The 16,442-nt window shown below is 34.1% G+C and overlaps 1 protein-coding gene across 1 annotated transcript in view; it reads right to left on the bottom strand.

Moving 5' to 3' along the window:
* LOC109107403 (MAM domain-containing glycosylphosphatidylinositol anchor protein 2-like) overlaps positions 1-16,442 on the bottom strand; it is a 124,517-nt gene that overhangs the window by 77,285 nt on the left and 30,790 nt on the right. Inside the window, exon 2 of the mRNA XM_042742429.1 lies at positions 6,401-6,540. Coding sequence (XP_042598363.1) covers positions 6,401-6,540 — 140 coding nt within the window. The remainder of the gene's footprint in view (positions 1-6,400; positions 6,541-16,442) is intronic.

Genomic DNA, 16,442 nt, shown 5'->3' with positions numbered 1-16,442 from the left:
ATATTTTTTGTGTTCCACAAAAGAAAATAGACATACATATAATACAGACACACACACACACACACACACACACACACACATATATATATATATATATATATATATATATATATATATAATTTTTTTTTTTTTGATGAGCTATCCCTATTAAGTATTCTGTAATGTCATAACATGTTTATTACAATAAAAATAACAATAAAAGGTACTCATGTCTTAAGTATTACAAACATCTCATCCTCATAAATTTGTCAAGTCTGAGATTTCTGCCCCTGCCAGCATTAAGTGGATCTGTGCCACAGAGTGCCTGAGCCAGAACACTGATGGGAGTTCTGTGACGATGGGCCCAGTGTGTCAAATGCAGACAGAATGTGCCCATAAAGAGCACTATATATAGCCTCCAGCCCCTTCAGTCTATCATAAAGCATCCCCGGGCGTATCTTTCTCTGGCCCACTCACTGTCTGTGGGATCTATGGGAACTGGTTCAGTAATGCAGAACTGAAACAAAGAGTTGGTGAAACCTTGGATGTTTTCAGAGTTCATGCTAATTACCAATTAATATGCTTTGTTACATGGTAAGAAATCTATCTAAGATGACCCTGGTACTAATTTGACTGAGACAAAGATTCTGGAACAGAGCCATAAATAAAATTGTGGTAATTAAGGAACACGGCAAGTGTATTTGGTCACAATTTGCAGTACTAAGGACAACAACAGACTTTAGTTGTCATATGTGGTTATGTATCATTTTGAATAAGATATTCAATCTCCATTCCATCGCCAATGTTTTTAATAAAAATGTTTTAAAATAAAAAATAAATTATTTGTATAGTGTTAATATCTGTGTAACAGAACCCAAAAGTAGCTTTAAATTTAAATTAATTAAGATGTCAGGAAAGGTTCTGTGATGTCACTAGTTAGCAGAATATGCTGCTGGGATATAACAGAGAAAGACATTTATGGTACAGATGGTGTAGTTACGGCATCAAACAGCAGGGGCTAAAGAGCCCGTGCTAAACAGTCAGTCTTTGGACCAGTATATAAACACATGTTTGTCTGTTCCGAACAATTACACATGATGGTCTTTGGCACGTCATCCATTTCAGAACAATTTTTAGATTTTGTGTGTGTACTGTATCATAGAAATAAGCTGTGCTGGTACCAAGTACGCTTTCTAATTTTAGGTTATAAATGTTCCTGTAGTACATTTTCCAACAACCTACTGCATTATGTGATACCCTCTGCTTTGGATAGGTCTGGAAATATCCATATTTCATGTTTACTGTCATTAACTTCTAAAAAGCAGAAATGGCAAGACTGCCTTAAAGCGGAAAAGAGTAGATAATTCATTAAAAATATTTCCTTATTTACACTCAAGGTAAGGGAGTCATCAAAAGCCAGAGATGAGATCAGAAGCGGCACAAGTTCATTTATTCAAAATGAGCCTGCCAGCAAATATCTTCCTATCTTTTTACAATGAAGACTGGGAGGCAAAAGCAGCACACAACATTCAAAATGCATTAGGGTTTTCACAGCCAAAAAAAATGCCCTCTTCATGCACCAACACAACTCGCTTAAACAATTAAAACAACAAACTGCCTCAATATCAGTCTTCAAACATACAATTCACAAGCATAAAATGATACATAAATTGTCTTTTGGTTTAATTTGATAGTGGTTCTGTTTGATGTTGGACATAAAACAGACAAACCAACCCTAAACAGTATAGAGTAAATGTGGATATATAAAAGTTTAGATTTTTGTAAGATTTTTGAATGGAAGATCCAAAGGATTTTGGTCAATAGTTCTGATCACATACAAAATGCATACAAAATGCATGTTATTTTTATTTAGTACTGACCTAAATAAGATTTCACATAAAAGAGGTTTACATGTAGTCCACAAGAGAAAATAATAGTTGAATTTATAAAAAATTATCCCGTTCAAAAGTTTACGAGTTTTAAATAATGTGTTGTTACCTGGATGATCCACAGCTGTTTTTTTTTTTTTTTTTGTTTTTTTTTGTGTGTTTGATTGTTTGGTTTGAGATATTTGTTCATGAGTCCCTTGTTTGTTCTGAACAGTTAAAGTGCCAGCTGTTCTTCAAAATAAATTATTTGTCCCAAAAATTTGTCCCACAAAGCATCTTTCACATATTTGAACCCTTTCCTACAATGACTGTATGATCTTTACACACTGAGGAAAACTGAGGGACTTGATGGAACTGTTATAAAAAGTTCAAATGCTCACAGACGCTCCAGAAGGAAACATGATGCATTAAGGCAAAATAAGATAAATGTACACATCTTCATTCTGTTCAAGGTTTACGTCCCTGGCTCTTGATGCATAGTTTTTCCTTCTGGAGCATCAATAACCACTTGAACCTTCTGTAATAGTTGTATATATATATATATGTATATATATATATATATATATATATATATATATATATATATATATATATATATATATATATATATATATATATATATATAATATATATATATATATATATATATATATGCTTGGTTTGGTTCGTAGCTTATATCTCTGAAACAAAGTTTAATTTTTATGGAAATTTTAATGGAAAAATACTTCTGGAACAAAGGCAGCTAAAAAGAAGGCAGTGACTGTTGCACTCTATAATATTTTGTCACACGTGCTGGTAGTTGCCATAATGACACCTATTAATGAGGACCATTGAAAAGTAGCAATGAATTCTGACTATGTATTTGTTTTATTTACAAGCAGCATATATCACTAACATTTCATTACAGGTACTGTAAGTACCGGTTCCCAGTTTGGTTTTGGCAGCATTAAATATTTTATACAGCATTTATGGCTTATACAGATTATTGGCACGATTGGCTAGAACTGAAAACCTGCAAGCAAATATGGCAGATTTCAAGTTGTATACTTCCAGGGAGTCCTACAGCATCAATCACCTGAAATTAAGATGAATGGAAATGTTAACGGATGGATTTCTACAGGTATTATACTCCTTCTTGCTCCCCTCCAGGTCCAGGGCACATGGGGCTGCAGCTTCCTCCACTGGCTCGGCCTTCCAACCACTCCATTGTGCATGCAAACCGCCTGAGGAGAGATGCACTTAGCACTTAACGGCAACAGTGATGAGGCACCATTATCTTCAGGTGTACCTCATCACACACTGCCTGCCCCATTCATCTCTGATACCTGCTCCCATCAGGAACCTGGCCGCAGGGAGGCGAATAAAATGGACAGCACCGATGTGAGGAGAAGAACGTCACAGGAGCATTAAAAAAATGCAAACTCCTCACAGAAACTGTGTGTAGAATGCAAAATGAAGGCTTACCTCAAAACTATGACACCACACCGCCAAGAGGATTTCTTAGCAAACATTTAGATTTTAGGACTCTTCCTAGCATTCTGAGGTCTGACAGTGCTCCTCGGGGAATGACTGAGCTCTTCTGCAGTCGTGCAGATTCAGTGATTTCCCTCGTGGCCGTCTCTGCTCCTGCACTAACTCAGTGGGACTGCTCTTCCTCTCCACTGAAAATGCAGCACTGAGACCAAGATGAGAGGCGTAGAGTGCTGCCTATCTAAAACCGCACACAAGTTACGGGACTGATAAGCCCTCTGCAAGATACGACGAGGAGTGGGGCGTTGAGAGAATTAAGACCACTTGAGTGAGGGTGAAATGGAGAGTACTGCAGCGAGTCCACAAGCGTAACAGATGAATGATACATACAGGAGGGCATGAAGCAGAAACACAGAATGTTGTTATCTTCCTCTGATAATCAAAATGTCATATTATTCAGGGTTATATGGCGTCCTCTTGAGCTGAGAAGCATAACATTGATTTAGAACCATAATTCCTGTCTATTTTGTCACTTGGTCATATTTAAGTAACAGATATGGTAAAGGTGAGTAGAGGAGAATGGTTTTATGACACCTAAAACATTTCAGGATGACTGCTGTCAATTAAAGTATCTATAACACAGGACAATAGTAAAATTACTTTTAAAAAAGTCTGCCCCACGTTTGGGGTAAGCTGTGTCATGTCGAGGGATAAGATGAATCATTGGGGAGCACTTGACTAATTTACATCTCAAATAAAAATATGAATGTAAATGAGGAAAAGCAATTTTCTAACGCACAATCCCATTTTAAATTCTTATTTGCCCGCAAATTATTCACAAATCGGCAAGGAAATGTTTAATATTTAGAATATTTGAATACAGTGAAACTGTTTTTGTAGAGCACTGGTAATATTATTCTCTGCATATGAAGACAAATCTTCAATATTAATATGGCTCAGCTTACCCCGAAGCATCTGACATGCTTTATATGGTGGTACCTCAGATATCATTTGCGAATTCTTCATATATAATTAATAAAAAAAACTAAAATAAAAAAACAAAACTGAATTAATTTAAAGGGCACCTATTATGCAAAATCCACTTTTACATGGTGTTTGGACATAAATGCATGTTGGCAGTGTGAACACAACCACCCTACAATGATTAAAATCCACTAATTTTTAATCCCCTTTAAACCAAATCAGTCTCACTAGGCAAGTTTTTGATTCTCATGCAGTGTGACGTCACATTACATAGGGCCGGGCCACGGAGGGTGATGGACATCCCTGTATGCTATAGTTTCTGCCCTCAGTGAGTTGTACACTGTACACATACATACATGATGCTGTTTTGTTTCTAATTACGCAACTTAATTATATATGGTTTATAAACATTAATTTAAACATTAGGTACTTTTTTCAAAGATAGTTATTTTATTGCTTTGAATAAATGTGCATTAGTAATATTTTGCTCAATGCGCCCCCATGTGGCCTCAGGAGGGAAGCCAAAAGCTTTTTTTCCCCCTAACTGAAAATATGCCTTTTAAATTCGAATATAATTCAAATATGGCTAAAATTTAAGTACAAAATTCGAATTTAGTTTTTCAGGCATTTTGACATCCCTAGTAAGTGGTCCTCCATTTTCTTTGCTTTCGAGCAGCTGTAATGTCAACAATGTCTCGTAAGAAATCCCGGTGCTCTGTGTTTGGATGTAAGACTGCACATAAGAGTCTTCATTTTCTCCCAACATCTGAGCTGCTGAGGACCCCTCAAAATCTACCTAAATATGTTTATCACTCCAGACTCCTTTGTGAACGTCATGCCGTTATATGCTTAGTGTTTTCACTGCGTTTGTGTGCGTATGTTAAGTATTTTAATTGATCAACGCCATGCTTGTGAGATTAGTTCGCTGTTCATTCGGTAGCATGGTTGCACGGCTTGGTCCATTGAGCTGCGCCGATGACAGGTCAGCGCGGTGCAATCTCTGTAACATTGTGCTGTTTCGTCCCACTTTCAGTGCATTTGGCTTCCCATATGTAAAGCTGAACACCTGTTCTCTCTCTCAGTTATGTTGCTTCTACTGGCTGTTTATTGCTCTAGATATGCAATGCAGAGAGACATATACGTGACACTCTCTTCTGGAGACGGGGTGGGAATATGCAACTCATTTGCATTTAAAGCGATACACCTCAAAACAGCTCTTTTTTAGACACACCTCAAAAATTACATTTTCTACCTGTTATAATAAATGATCTGTTGGGGACACCCAAGACCAATATTACATCTTGTAAAAAGGGGCATAATAGGTGTCTTTAAACTAATTTACATGATTTTATACATGGCAATTCACCAATATCTATATTTATCTATATATATTTACCTTACATATATTGTAATATGTATTATGTATTGTCATATATTTCTTATATAGGTAGTACTGTATGTGTGTACATGTAAGTATATATATATATATATATATATATATATATATATATATATATATATATATATATATATATATATATATATATATACAACTATAAGACAGTTATATATATTTTATGATGAGCTCTGTCTAAATATAGTGCATTATCACACAAATCAAATAATCTTAAAATCATATAATCTCTATAATAAATATATTAAATATACTTAATATGATGCCTGGCACAGTTCTCAGAATATCAAATGCTACTATATTGTATTTTTCAGCACCACAGGATGTCTATCGTAACTCAAATTTTTTACATTTCCAAACATTTTCATCTATGTAGCACACTTTATGAATAGTTATTTTTCCTTATTTGGATGTATGAGGTTCTCTTTTTTATTCCATTTTCCTTGACTCTGTTTTAAGTCAGAATAAGCTAGAAGAATACTTGCAATTTGATTCCAAATGTGAAGATTCTTAATATCATTCAATTTCCAGACATTTTATCTCTCCAATCTTGTGAAAATATGCCAGCCACAGCCATTAGAAGTCCTATGGTGACACCCAGATATGAGCAGCCTCACGCTGATGATGGAAACAGTCAGAAGTCAGTAAACACCGAGAGCCTCACCTGTGGCCGTGGATGCCCCGAGACCAGACAGGTCAGCTCCAAAGTCTCCCCCTCCCGGATGGTGTACACCCTCTCCGTGTAGCGCTCCTCCTCAATGTTGCATGCGTGACCGGAGTGTATGATCCGAACGTTTGGAGGAGCTGCATTAGGGAAGAAATGAAAAAGTGATATAGTTCAGTTTGCCGGATCATTTGAGGTCGCATCATCAACCAGCCACACTGCAAAGAGCTGTCATGGAGGGAAATAAAATTCCTGCCACATGAGACTGATGCTTTCAGCCAAATCAAATTCAAGGTGAGGCACTGCAATCATTCACGTTGCTCCAGCGGATGTAATTTGCACTACACCAGTTGCTCTGTATGTAGAACAATCTTGGACTTGCATTTCCAAGCAATTTTGCAGACAAAAATACCCTCATCTAAGCATTACCTTATAGTACATCTCGAAGATGCGTAGGCGACTGATGAGGCAAAGTGCCTGTATTATTGATTTCCCCTCTAAGCAGGAGAATGGAGCTCCGGTGCACTGCAGTGTGCTTGCTTGATGATGTTTCCTCCACTGATCTCCACTTACAAAGCACTTCAAGGCTGCTTTTTTTTTTACACAAAAACTCAACCATTTTTATTCATGCACTTTTGGTTTTTAATGTTTACGTTTGCTCCATTGTTGCAAAAATTTGTTACAGTGATACAGAAGAAATACCAAACCACAGTATGTTTATGCACAAAATAATAATTGTAAGGCAGTTCCTATAACAATTCATTACTAAATGAGTGAGCACCAGTGTTAGGTAGAAACAAAATTAAACGTAGCAATGCGAGTAACTTAATTACAAATTCGAATGAAAGTGGGCGTGATGTTCGTTCAGTTTGTCATGTTAGTCAGTCTCAATCACAACAAGGAAAGGAACCATGTAAACTGACTCATGATAATAATAAAAATGACATGAGTAGGGTATCGAAACTCTTAATTTATTTATCAGATTATTGTTGTTTTATAGCTTTATATAGATTTGAAGACTTGCAAATTTAAAAAAAGGAAACGATTTGTTTTAGTCATGAACAACTCAGTAATATTTAACAAATAACAGTTGATTTAATGACTCATAAAACAAAATACACTTGCTTTTTATCATCTACTGTAATAATTCAGCTAACAGTAATGTAGATTTTGTGGATACAAGCTCCTTTTTTAATGAGTAGAATTGTGATCTGACAAATTGCTACATCGCTGTAGTTTTTTTTTTTTTTTCATAGTGTAGCTCATTTGGGAAAGACTGATTAATTCTAAGGAATCTGTTTGTTTGGACTGTTCATGTAAATAAAAAAAACAGATTAACTGACTCTTACAGTGTTTTAGTTCTTTATAGCTAATATTTAGCTCATCACTATGTTTTCCACGTTAAAAACTAGTGTAGTTTTTAAATGCATTTAATGTAAATGTACACGACGGTTCAAAAGTTTTGAGTCCTTAAGAATCGGCAAGTATGCATCAAAAATTGAATTGATTGATAAAAAGTTGATAAATTGATCAAAAGTGACAGTAAAGAAACTTATAATATCTATTTCAAATAAATACCATTCTTTTTTACTTTCTCTTCATTAAAGAATCCTAAAATAAAACAGCACAAATGTTTTCAACACTGATAATAATAAATGTTTCTTTAGCACCAAAACAGCATAATAGAATGATTTCTGAAGGATCACTGAAAATTAAGCTGAAAATTCAACTTTGCCGTCACATGAATAAATTACATTTAAAATATATTCAAAGATAAAACAGTTACACACATTAAATTGTAAAAATATTTCTGTATCACCGTTTTAACTGTATTGTTGGTCAAAGAAGTGAAGCCTTATGATACAGTACTTCTTTCAAAAATATTAATAAATTGCACTGACCCCAAACTTTTAAACTGTTTAAGTCAAATGATGTCATGTTAACCGTTCCTTTACTCACACATTGCTTTTGTGCAAGAAAAACAGGGCTATTGTTAAATTAAAAAATATATCATTGTAAAATATACTTTAAAAAGACATTGCCTCAACATAGTTATGTTCTGTTACTAGCTTGTATTATAGCCAAGCCAACTATTTCAAAAGAGCCCCTTTGGCAGTAGTTTAACTACTTTAAACAGTGAGAAACGTATAGCATGGAATGAAACAGTTTCAAAGTAGTTCCCCAACACTGGTGAACACACAGAAGTAATAGGCACTGACACAACCTGGAATGAAGACATTTCAAAGATCTAATAGTGCACACCGGGCTACTGCAGAGGGTTTAGGCAATGACAGGAAAAGCTGCCGAAATATATTATGTTGCAAGGTCTGCTTCTGGATGCCGAACAAAACACACACACACACACACACACACACACACACACACACACACACACACACACACACACACACACACACACACACACACACACACACACACACACACACACACACACACACACACACACACACACAGAAGTATTCTCTTCCTGTGTGCCAGCTGCCTGCTCTGCACCCTGGCCTAGTTTCACACCATCTATTTTTAGAAAATCAGTGTCTTTCTCACAACCCACCATATGACTGTGCTAATGTCCTTCCATATGACGTCAAGAATTCATGAAGCAGACATCACTGAGCAGGCCACAAAGGGGCATGTGGAAGGTGGTCTCTGGATTATTATTGATTAAAGAGTGCTTTGAGTGCTTTCTGACGTCTGCACTACGACATCTGGATGCTCCCTGCAGACTGGAGACCACTCAGAGCGGAGGATTATCTTTCTATATGATTTATGCGATAGCGTCATGAGGGAATTATATGAATGACATAAGCATTACAAACAGATATTCATCTCAGGCATCTCAACATGCCGGTGCATATCATTACTTGCTAATCTTTCACAAGTGTCAACATAAATGCACTCATATTTTCACACATGGGTTTAGTACACTGAAATAGCTGCTTTTTCAATTTTGGAAAGGGTTTTTAACATACAGTGCATATACACAGTACACTGCTTTGTGTCATTTTGAGATAATTGAATAAAAATGGCTGTGGAATATTTCATACCAAAATGGCTGCTGCTCTTCCTGTTTTCAAGGTTAGTATGTCCTCAGATCATTAGCATTCAAGAGTCAACAAAATGACAACATTTTTATAAATAGAAGCAACATTAAATAAATATTTTTTTCTGTCTATTTTGTGGCAGAGTGGATATGTTATGCTTTATAAATCCTGTCAAGCATAAAAAACAAGATATTCTGAATGCTAGATGAGAAAATAACTTGCCAACTTGGCTCCTCTGAAGACCTAAATAATGTCACTTCCTCTTCCTTATGTCATTTAACGCAGTGGTTCTCAAACTTTTACAGTGGTGTATCCCCTGGGGCATTTAACATTCTTCTGCGTGCACACTAAGTCTACATGAGATTAAATATCTATACAGAACACATTTACTTCTACTTGTAGATTTAAAAATAAAACCGCCAATTGGTGGTGGCAAGTCACTGTCTTAATGAGCCAGGCGTCAAGTCATTCATTCATTCTTTCAGTAACGAAAATGCTGTAGTTATGAATGGGTTATTAATCACTGACCCTCCAAATCGTTCAGAGCCGCAGATTCATTCACTAACGAAACACCGCTGTATGTTGCTTTTAGACGCACACCAGATGATACGGATTCCGTTGGAACTATTATTTTGTTGCAAAATAGAACAAACGTGACAATATTTTGTATAAAATGTAGGCTACATTTAAAATGTTCACTTTTTTGTTGAACTGTTGTTAAAATGGTCACATTTGTCATTGTTAGGTTATTCAGGAAATTTGCATTCTTGCTCGTTTTTTAAACATGAAAACAATAACTCGCACAGGGTATGTGTCTGTATCAAAGAAAGTTTAAATCGATCTCAATGTACAGTGTGTGTCAATTAGCTCTTCATGCTATTAAGTGAATAATAATATCTACTTTAAAGATACATTAACAGCAGCACGATTTGCTAAAGCAGCATATTCAGCGGGCATCCTATCACATGCATGCTGCTTGTGTGGATGCAGTCAGTTTTGACCGCAAAAGATGAGGTAAGCTGATTGGTTATCATGTGTTTGACCATTTACGGCACTCTCATTTCCCTGTTTTTACATTAGAAGCAGCATTTTGCTTCTCAGAAAGACATTTTCGGTTTTCATGTTACTTTAAGTTGGGGTAGAATTAAATGAATGCCAAAACTCAGAATTTTGTTCACGTACTCCCTCCAGTCCCCCAGTTTGAGAACCACTGATTTAATGTGACAAAACCATGACACTATTGAGGTACACCAAATAAGTGGTGTGGAAAGAGAAATCAAAACTCACATGAATAAATTAATTAAATCACCTCTGCATGTTAGAGCAGCTCCAACTATATTTACTTTTAAAACTTGGTTAAACATTAATTTATTATCTCAGGCTTTTAATTCAAATGGGCATTGAAGAGTGTCATTGAACTTTTTGTTTTTACTCTGAATTTATCGTTGTATGTTGTTGTTTTTATTTTTTCTACTTTTTTTGTACAGCACCTTGGGCATCAGTTGTTGTGTTAAAGTGTGCTTTATAAGTGAAATAAACAGAAACTGAAACAGATATATATATATATATATATATATATATATATATATATATATATATATATATATTTAATCAACTGTTTTTAATTAGCTGTTTAATTCAAATTATATGTTATATACAGTACAGGTCAAAAGTTTGGAAACATTACTATTTTTAATGTTTTTGAAAGAAGTTTCTTCTGCTCATCAAGCCTGCATTTATTTGATCAAAAATACAAAAAAAAAACAGTAATATTGTGAAATATTATTACAACTTAAAATAATAGTTTTTAAAATAATAGTTATTTTTTTTTTTTTTTTAAGTATGCATTTAATTTACCTGAGGGTAAGTAAATGATAACAGAATTTCCTTTTTTGGGTGAACTGTACCTTTAAGTTTCATAAAGACTGTTTCATTAAAACAATCATCACTAATTTCTTTAAAATTCATTTCTGAGCAAACATTGACTTGGCAAGCTTGATTAAAGGGAAATCAAAACCCACATGGATACAGTTATTTAATTCACCATATAAATGTAATAAACTGTATTTAATTAGCTGTTTAATTCAAATTAAAGTTTGCTATCCAAGTATTAATGATCTAGTGGAAAAACAAATAGACAGAGCATTTTATCATTTAACATTCCATTTATTTGTTTTTACATACCTGCAATTATACAAAATATTTCTGATTTGAAATATTTGAATTCATATTTTTCATTTAAAAAATAAAAACAACATTTAATATAATGTCTTATTTTTATGTCTTATTATACAATTTACTTAATTATTTGAAATATTTGAATTAATATTTTTAATGTAAAGAAAATATATATATATATTTTTTAAATATATAGAGTCTTATATATTAAGTCTTAAGAATTTATAATATAACTTTCAAAATGTGTTTGTGTTTAGTACACTTCATCAAATAACTCACCTAATAGAATATTTTTAGCCCTACCCTCAAGATTTAGTCATTAATCAATTAGTGCTTGTTAATTCTGTCCAGTGGGTTTTCACAGCTGGAACTGAAAAGCCCCACACTAGATAATGTTTCCATAGCAGCCATATTCACAGCAACAAATCAACACTCCAATCTCATGTCATCACATTACATGTCAAGTATATCACCGTCTAGAGTATGTGAGTACATATTCCAAGAAATAAATAAGGCTGTGCTCTCGGTTTAATTTCCTGGAAGGCTATTAGTATCTCAGAAAGCAGTTGACGGGCCTCGTGTTGGAGTTTCCTGCCCAGATCAATCAAACCACCGGCTGTGTGATTGCCTCATACACTCTGGAGGGTGATTCAAGTTTGGGTCTGTATCGCAGTCAACCCTGCGTGGGAAATTGAAGCGCTTTTGGATGACCTTCCAATCAAACAAGCTTTGATTTCAACGCTAATATCTGCCTGAATTCTTTAAAAAAAAAGCTTGAATGTCTGCAGTCCCTTAGAGGGGAAAAATATTTCTTTTCACTGTCTGATATACTTAAGAAACACTACAGTTTAGCTGATTAAAGGTGTTCATTTTATGTTCATTTCTACTTGGTCCTACAAAAAGAAGAAGGACAAGTCACTTACATAAAGATTAAATGGGTATCTATCAGTAAACTAAATTTGTAGAGTCTCTGACAAATAATAGAGTTAATATGGATATGCATGGGCAGTTTCAGTAGACTGGGTTATATACATTGAATATTCATGATATATTTGCAATTATTCTTTTTCCATTACTGTAATGTGTTATTCTTTGGCCATTAAAGAGACAGTTTATGTATGAAAAAACTCATACAACCTGACGTTGAATAAATGATGACAGAATTTAAATTTTTGGCTGAACTATCCCTTTAAAGACTCTTTCATTAAAACAATCATCACTTATTTCATCCACAAAGTTAATTTCTGAGCAAAAATTGGCTTGGCAAGCTTGACTGAAGTCTGTTTCAATTAATCAATTATTCAAAATAATATTATATTGGTGCATATCAATAAAGGAGACTTGTTAAACATTTTAAATTTAACTTCAATGATTGTTTGGTTTTAATGGAGAAACATTCTTTGCAAGCCATTTTAGAGCAAATATAAATATTGAGAAATATGAAATATCATAAAAGGGTGGAAAAAATGTCAAGACTAGCCCTGCTGTGTAGTATGATGAAAATTGCTACTTACATTTGCTTTCTGATCACGTTACAAAATGAACATATTGTACGGTATTACAGAACACATTTAAATTTAGACTCATAGTTATGGGAATAAACACTGTAATGAACACTGATGGAAAGCCATTCTCAATTGCCGCTACCAAGAATAATGGAAACAGACATAAAAGCATAAAGCTGTCTGAGACTGCTTTATTCCTGCGCAGCAGACAGATTTGTTTATTATAGATTTCAGAAGTCTGGCACTGGATTCTAGATGAAAAAGAACTGAAAACACTATATGTGTATGATAAACAGAGGACATACTTTCATCTTTCAGGTAAAGGGACAACTCTGTCAAATAATTACATTTACATAAAGGTTTTAAAGAAAGTATTTTATGTATTTTATGCATTGTGTATTTCAAAATAAATAATACAGTTCACAGAATTCCTTAGCTTACAGATATTCTCACAACATAGGTTTGTTAATAATTAAAATATTTGTTTTCAGTCAATTTCTATTTTAAACAGCATTTTGTAAAGACCAAATAATCAGAAAGCATTTTTTAAATATTATATCACTTTTATATTATAAATATATATATTATGAATTTAATAATTTAATATAAGATAATAGTCACAACGGTGTTGAAGAAGAGCACGAATACGATGAAGATAACGGTAAACAGTAATATAATATAATATAATATAATATAATATAATATAATATAATATAATATAATATAATATAATATAATATAATATAATATAATATAATATAATATAAATCAGCATTAGTTTTTGAGAAACTATGTGTTTATTTAAAAAGTGTCTATTTAAATGTCAAATATGTCTGTGGGGTGCAGCAATACAGCGTGACCCCTCTGTCTGCAAACATTAATCCTTTTTTACAGTACGGATCCCTTTTGCTCAATCACTGTAATCAGACATGGACAGAGGAGGATAATAACCTATTGGGTGGAGTGAGCTTATCACTTTGATACACATGCTACGACAACTGCTGCTGCCCGAGCCCCTCTGGTCTCCAGCCATGTGGATTAACCCCCAGCCAACCTGGCAACCCATTTGTTCATACAATCTACAGTATTCTACAGCCCATGGGAAGGTGAGACACATGGAAGAGGACAAACCCACAATGTCACAGCATTTGTCTACCATTCTGTATATAGTGATAATCTGAGTTAAATTCATTATTGAATTGATTTCGCCAGCATTTTTTTTTTTAATTCCATCTATGTTTTTTTTTTTTTTTTTCAGTGTAGGAAAAAAACAGATTCACTGAATTATCTAAATTTTTTATGATTTTGAAATCTTTTTTTATTCCAGAATAGTAATAATAATAATAACAATAATAATTCACATTTAATTCCTCTATTTTAGTTGATGCTTAAACAAAACTTAACGAAACATTATTTGTATTGCGTCTGCCATCCAATTAACACAATAAGCTTTATGCTTTTTTCAGCCTCAGTTCAAGTGGCAGCTTGGAGCGCAAGTGAAACGATCAACTCTTCTGCTTTACTACTATTTACAGCATGAAATAAACATGAATGAATATCAAAAGGTACTGTATGTTTAAAGAAATAGTACAACTTACTGAAATGTATCATGTCTCAATCAGGGTTTCAATGGCAGAAAGACATCAATAAAACAGCTTTCATTTACCCCTGAAGTCATTCTGTGTCCATAAACTCAAGCACTAGAGAGGAGCATTTTGGTAAATATATGCACACTAGAATATTCATTATATGTACTTAAATAAATCTGTCATGCAAACAAGCTTTTAGTACAGCCTCGGTTTAATTGTTTATATTTCAAAAAGGAAAGGACTTGGAATAGAAACAAAATGTATATTATTAAAGAAAGTTGACATAAAAGCTGCCTTTTGTGCAATTTAACATACAACTCAGCTTTTATATGAGTGTTAATAAATTAAGTGATTATTGAATAAACTTTATTTTAACTTTCAGTTTTGGTCTTAATGAAAACTTTTATTTCGGTTTCAGTGTAAAAATTCATTTCGGTACATCACTATTACCAGAAAATGCAGAGCTAGACATAGTTGTATTGGTATGCAAACTCAGTGTCATGCACTGGCATCATAATACGGCTTATTTTTTTGTTTCCTTATGGCACTAGCCTCATGAGCAGCAAAAGCTTATTGTAGCATTTCATTTTACATCAAAAAGCATTTTTATTCATTCTATTGTACATTTTTACCACTTGTTTTACATGCAGTGAGATTCAGGGTTTTGAAAGGACCATTTCATAGTAGAGTACTGTATGATGCTCCTGAAATAAAACTCAGAAAGGTATGATTAATTATTTTTTTGAATTTTGAATGAATTGTTTTTGCAAATATGACTCATCTTATATAACATGTACAGTCTGTGTGGTTTTAATTTTGCAAGCAAAAATCACAATACATCGCAATAATTGTAGAATCGCAATCCTTAAACTCGCAATACAGACCAGCACCCAAGTATCTTGATAATACTGATTTGAGAAGTATGAGTATTGTCCCAGCCCTAACAATTAGCACCCAGGTTTTGGGTTTGACATTTGACGGTGCACTTATTTTGATGACGAGGGGCTGCACTGGATGGCAATCATCTGAACCTGCCGGGACGAGGGCTGATGGAATTTCCTTCCCACACCATTTGCAGAGGAGCTCAATTGCATAAGCACTGCAAAACGAGTCATTACTTTCCATTAGCCTGGCACTAATTCTGTAAGGCCCATATACACATTCATATCCGAATTGACAGTGCTGTTTCAAATATCCGATTATTTCTAATGGTTAATATTAATCATGCTGGGAACACGGCTAATTGTGGAGGGTCTGGCTCAGAGGCACCACCCAAGGCCATGAAGTTTAACTGACAATGAGTACACAATGTGCCAGCCATCATTATAAAAGGCTGCTTTTTGTGTTCTCATTTTTTCAAGAGGAAGAACAAAGATAACCGATAAAACTTCTAGCCAAGGATGAATCGTGACAAAGCAAAATGGTTTCATGTTATCCATGTTTCTTCAACTTTATCAAATGCAAATACACAGATAAATTCACACCGACAGCACAGCTGCAGTCTTATGTCCAGTTCAACTCACACTGAACTCAACACATAATTCATGATGGCTAAAAAAATTATAAGGATGTCTTGACTGAATACCAACTGTTGCAACAGATACTTTATAGCGAGTGAATTAATGAATTTTATTAACAATAAAATGTTATAATAATGTTCAATAATCATCTCAAGAAATCATGCCATGTTAACAATTTTTAGATTATA

This window comes from Cyprinus carpio, chromosome B17, assembly GCF_018340385.1.
Source record: "Cyprinus carpio isolate SPL01 chromosome B17, ASM1834038v1, whole genome shotgun sequence".
Taxonomy (NCBI): Eukaryota; Metazoa; Chordata; class Actinopteri; order Cypriniformes; family Cyprinidae; genus Cyprinus; species Cyprinus carpio.
The sequence above is the reverse complement of the archived record's forward strand: the minus strand, read 5'-3'. Positions and strand labels throughout refer to the sequence as shown.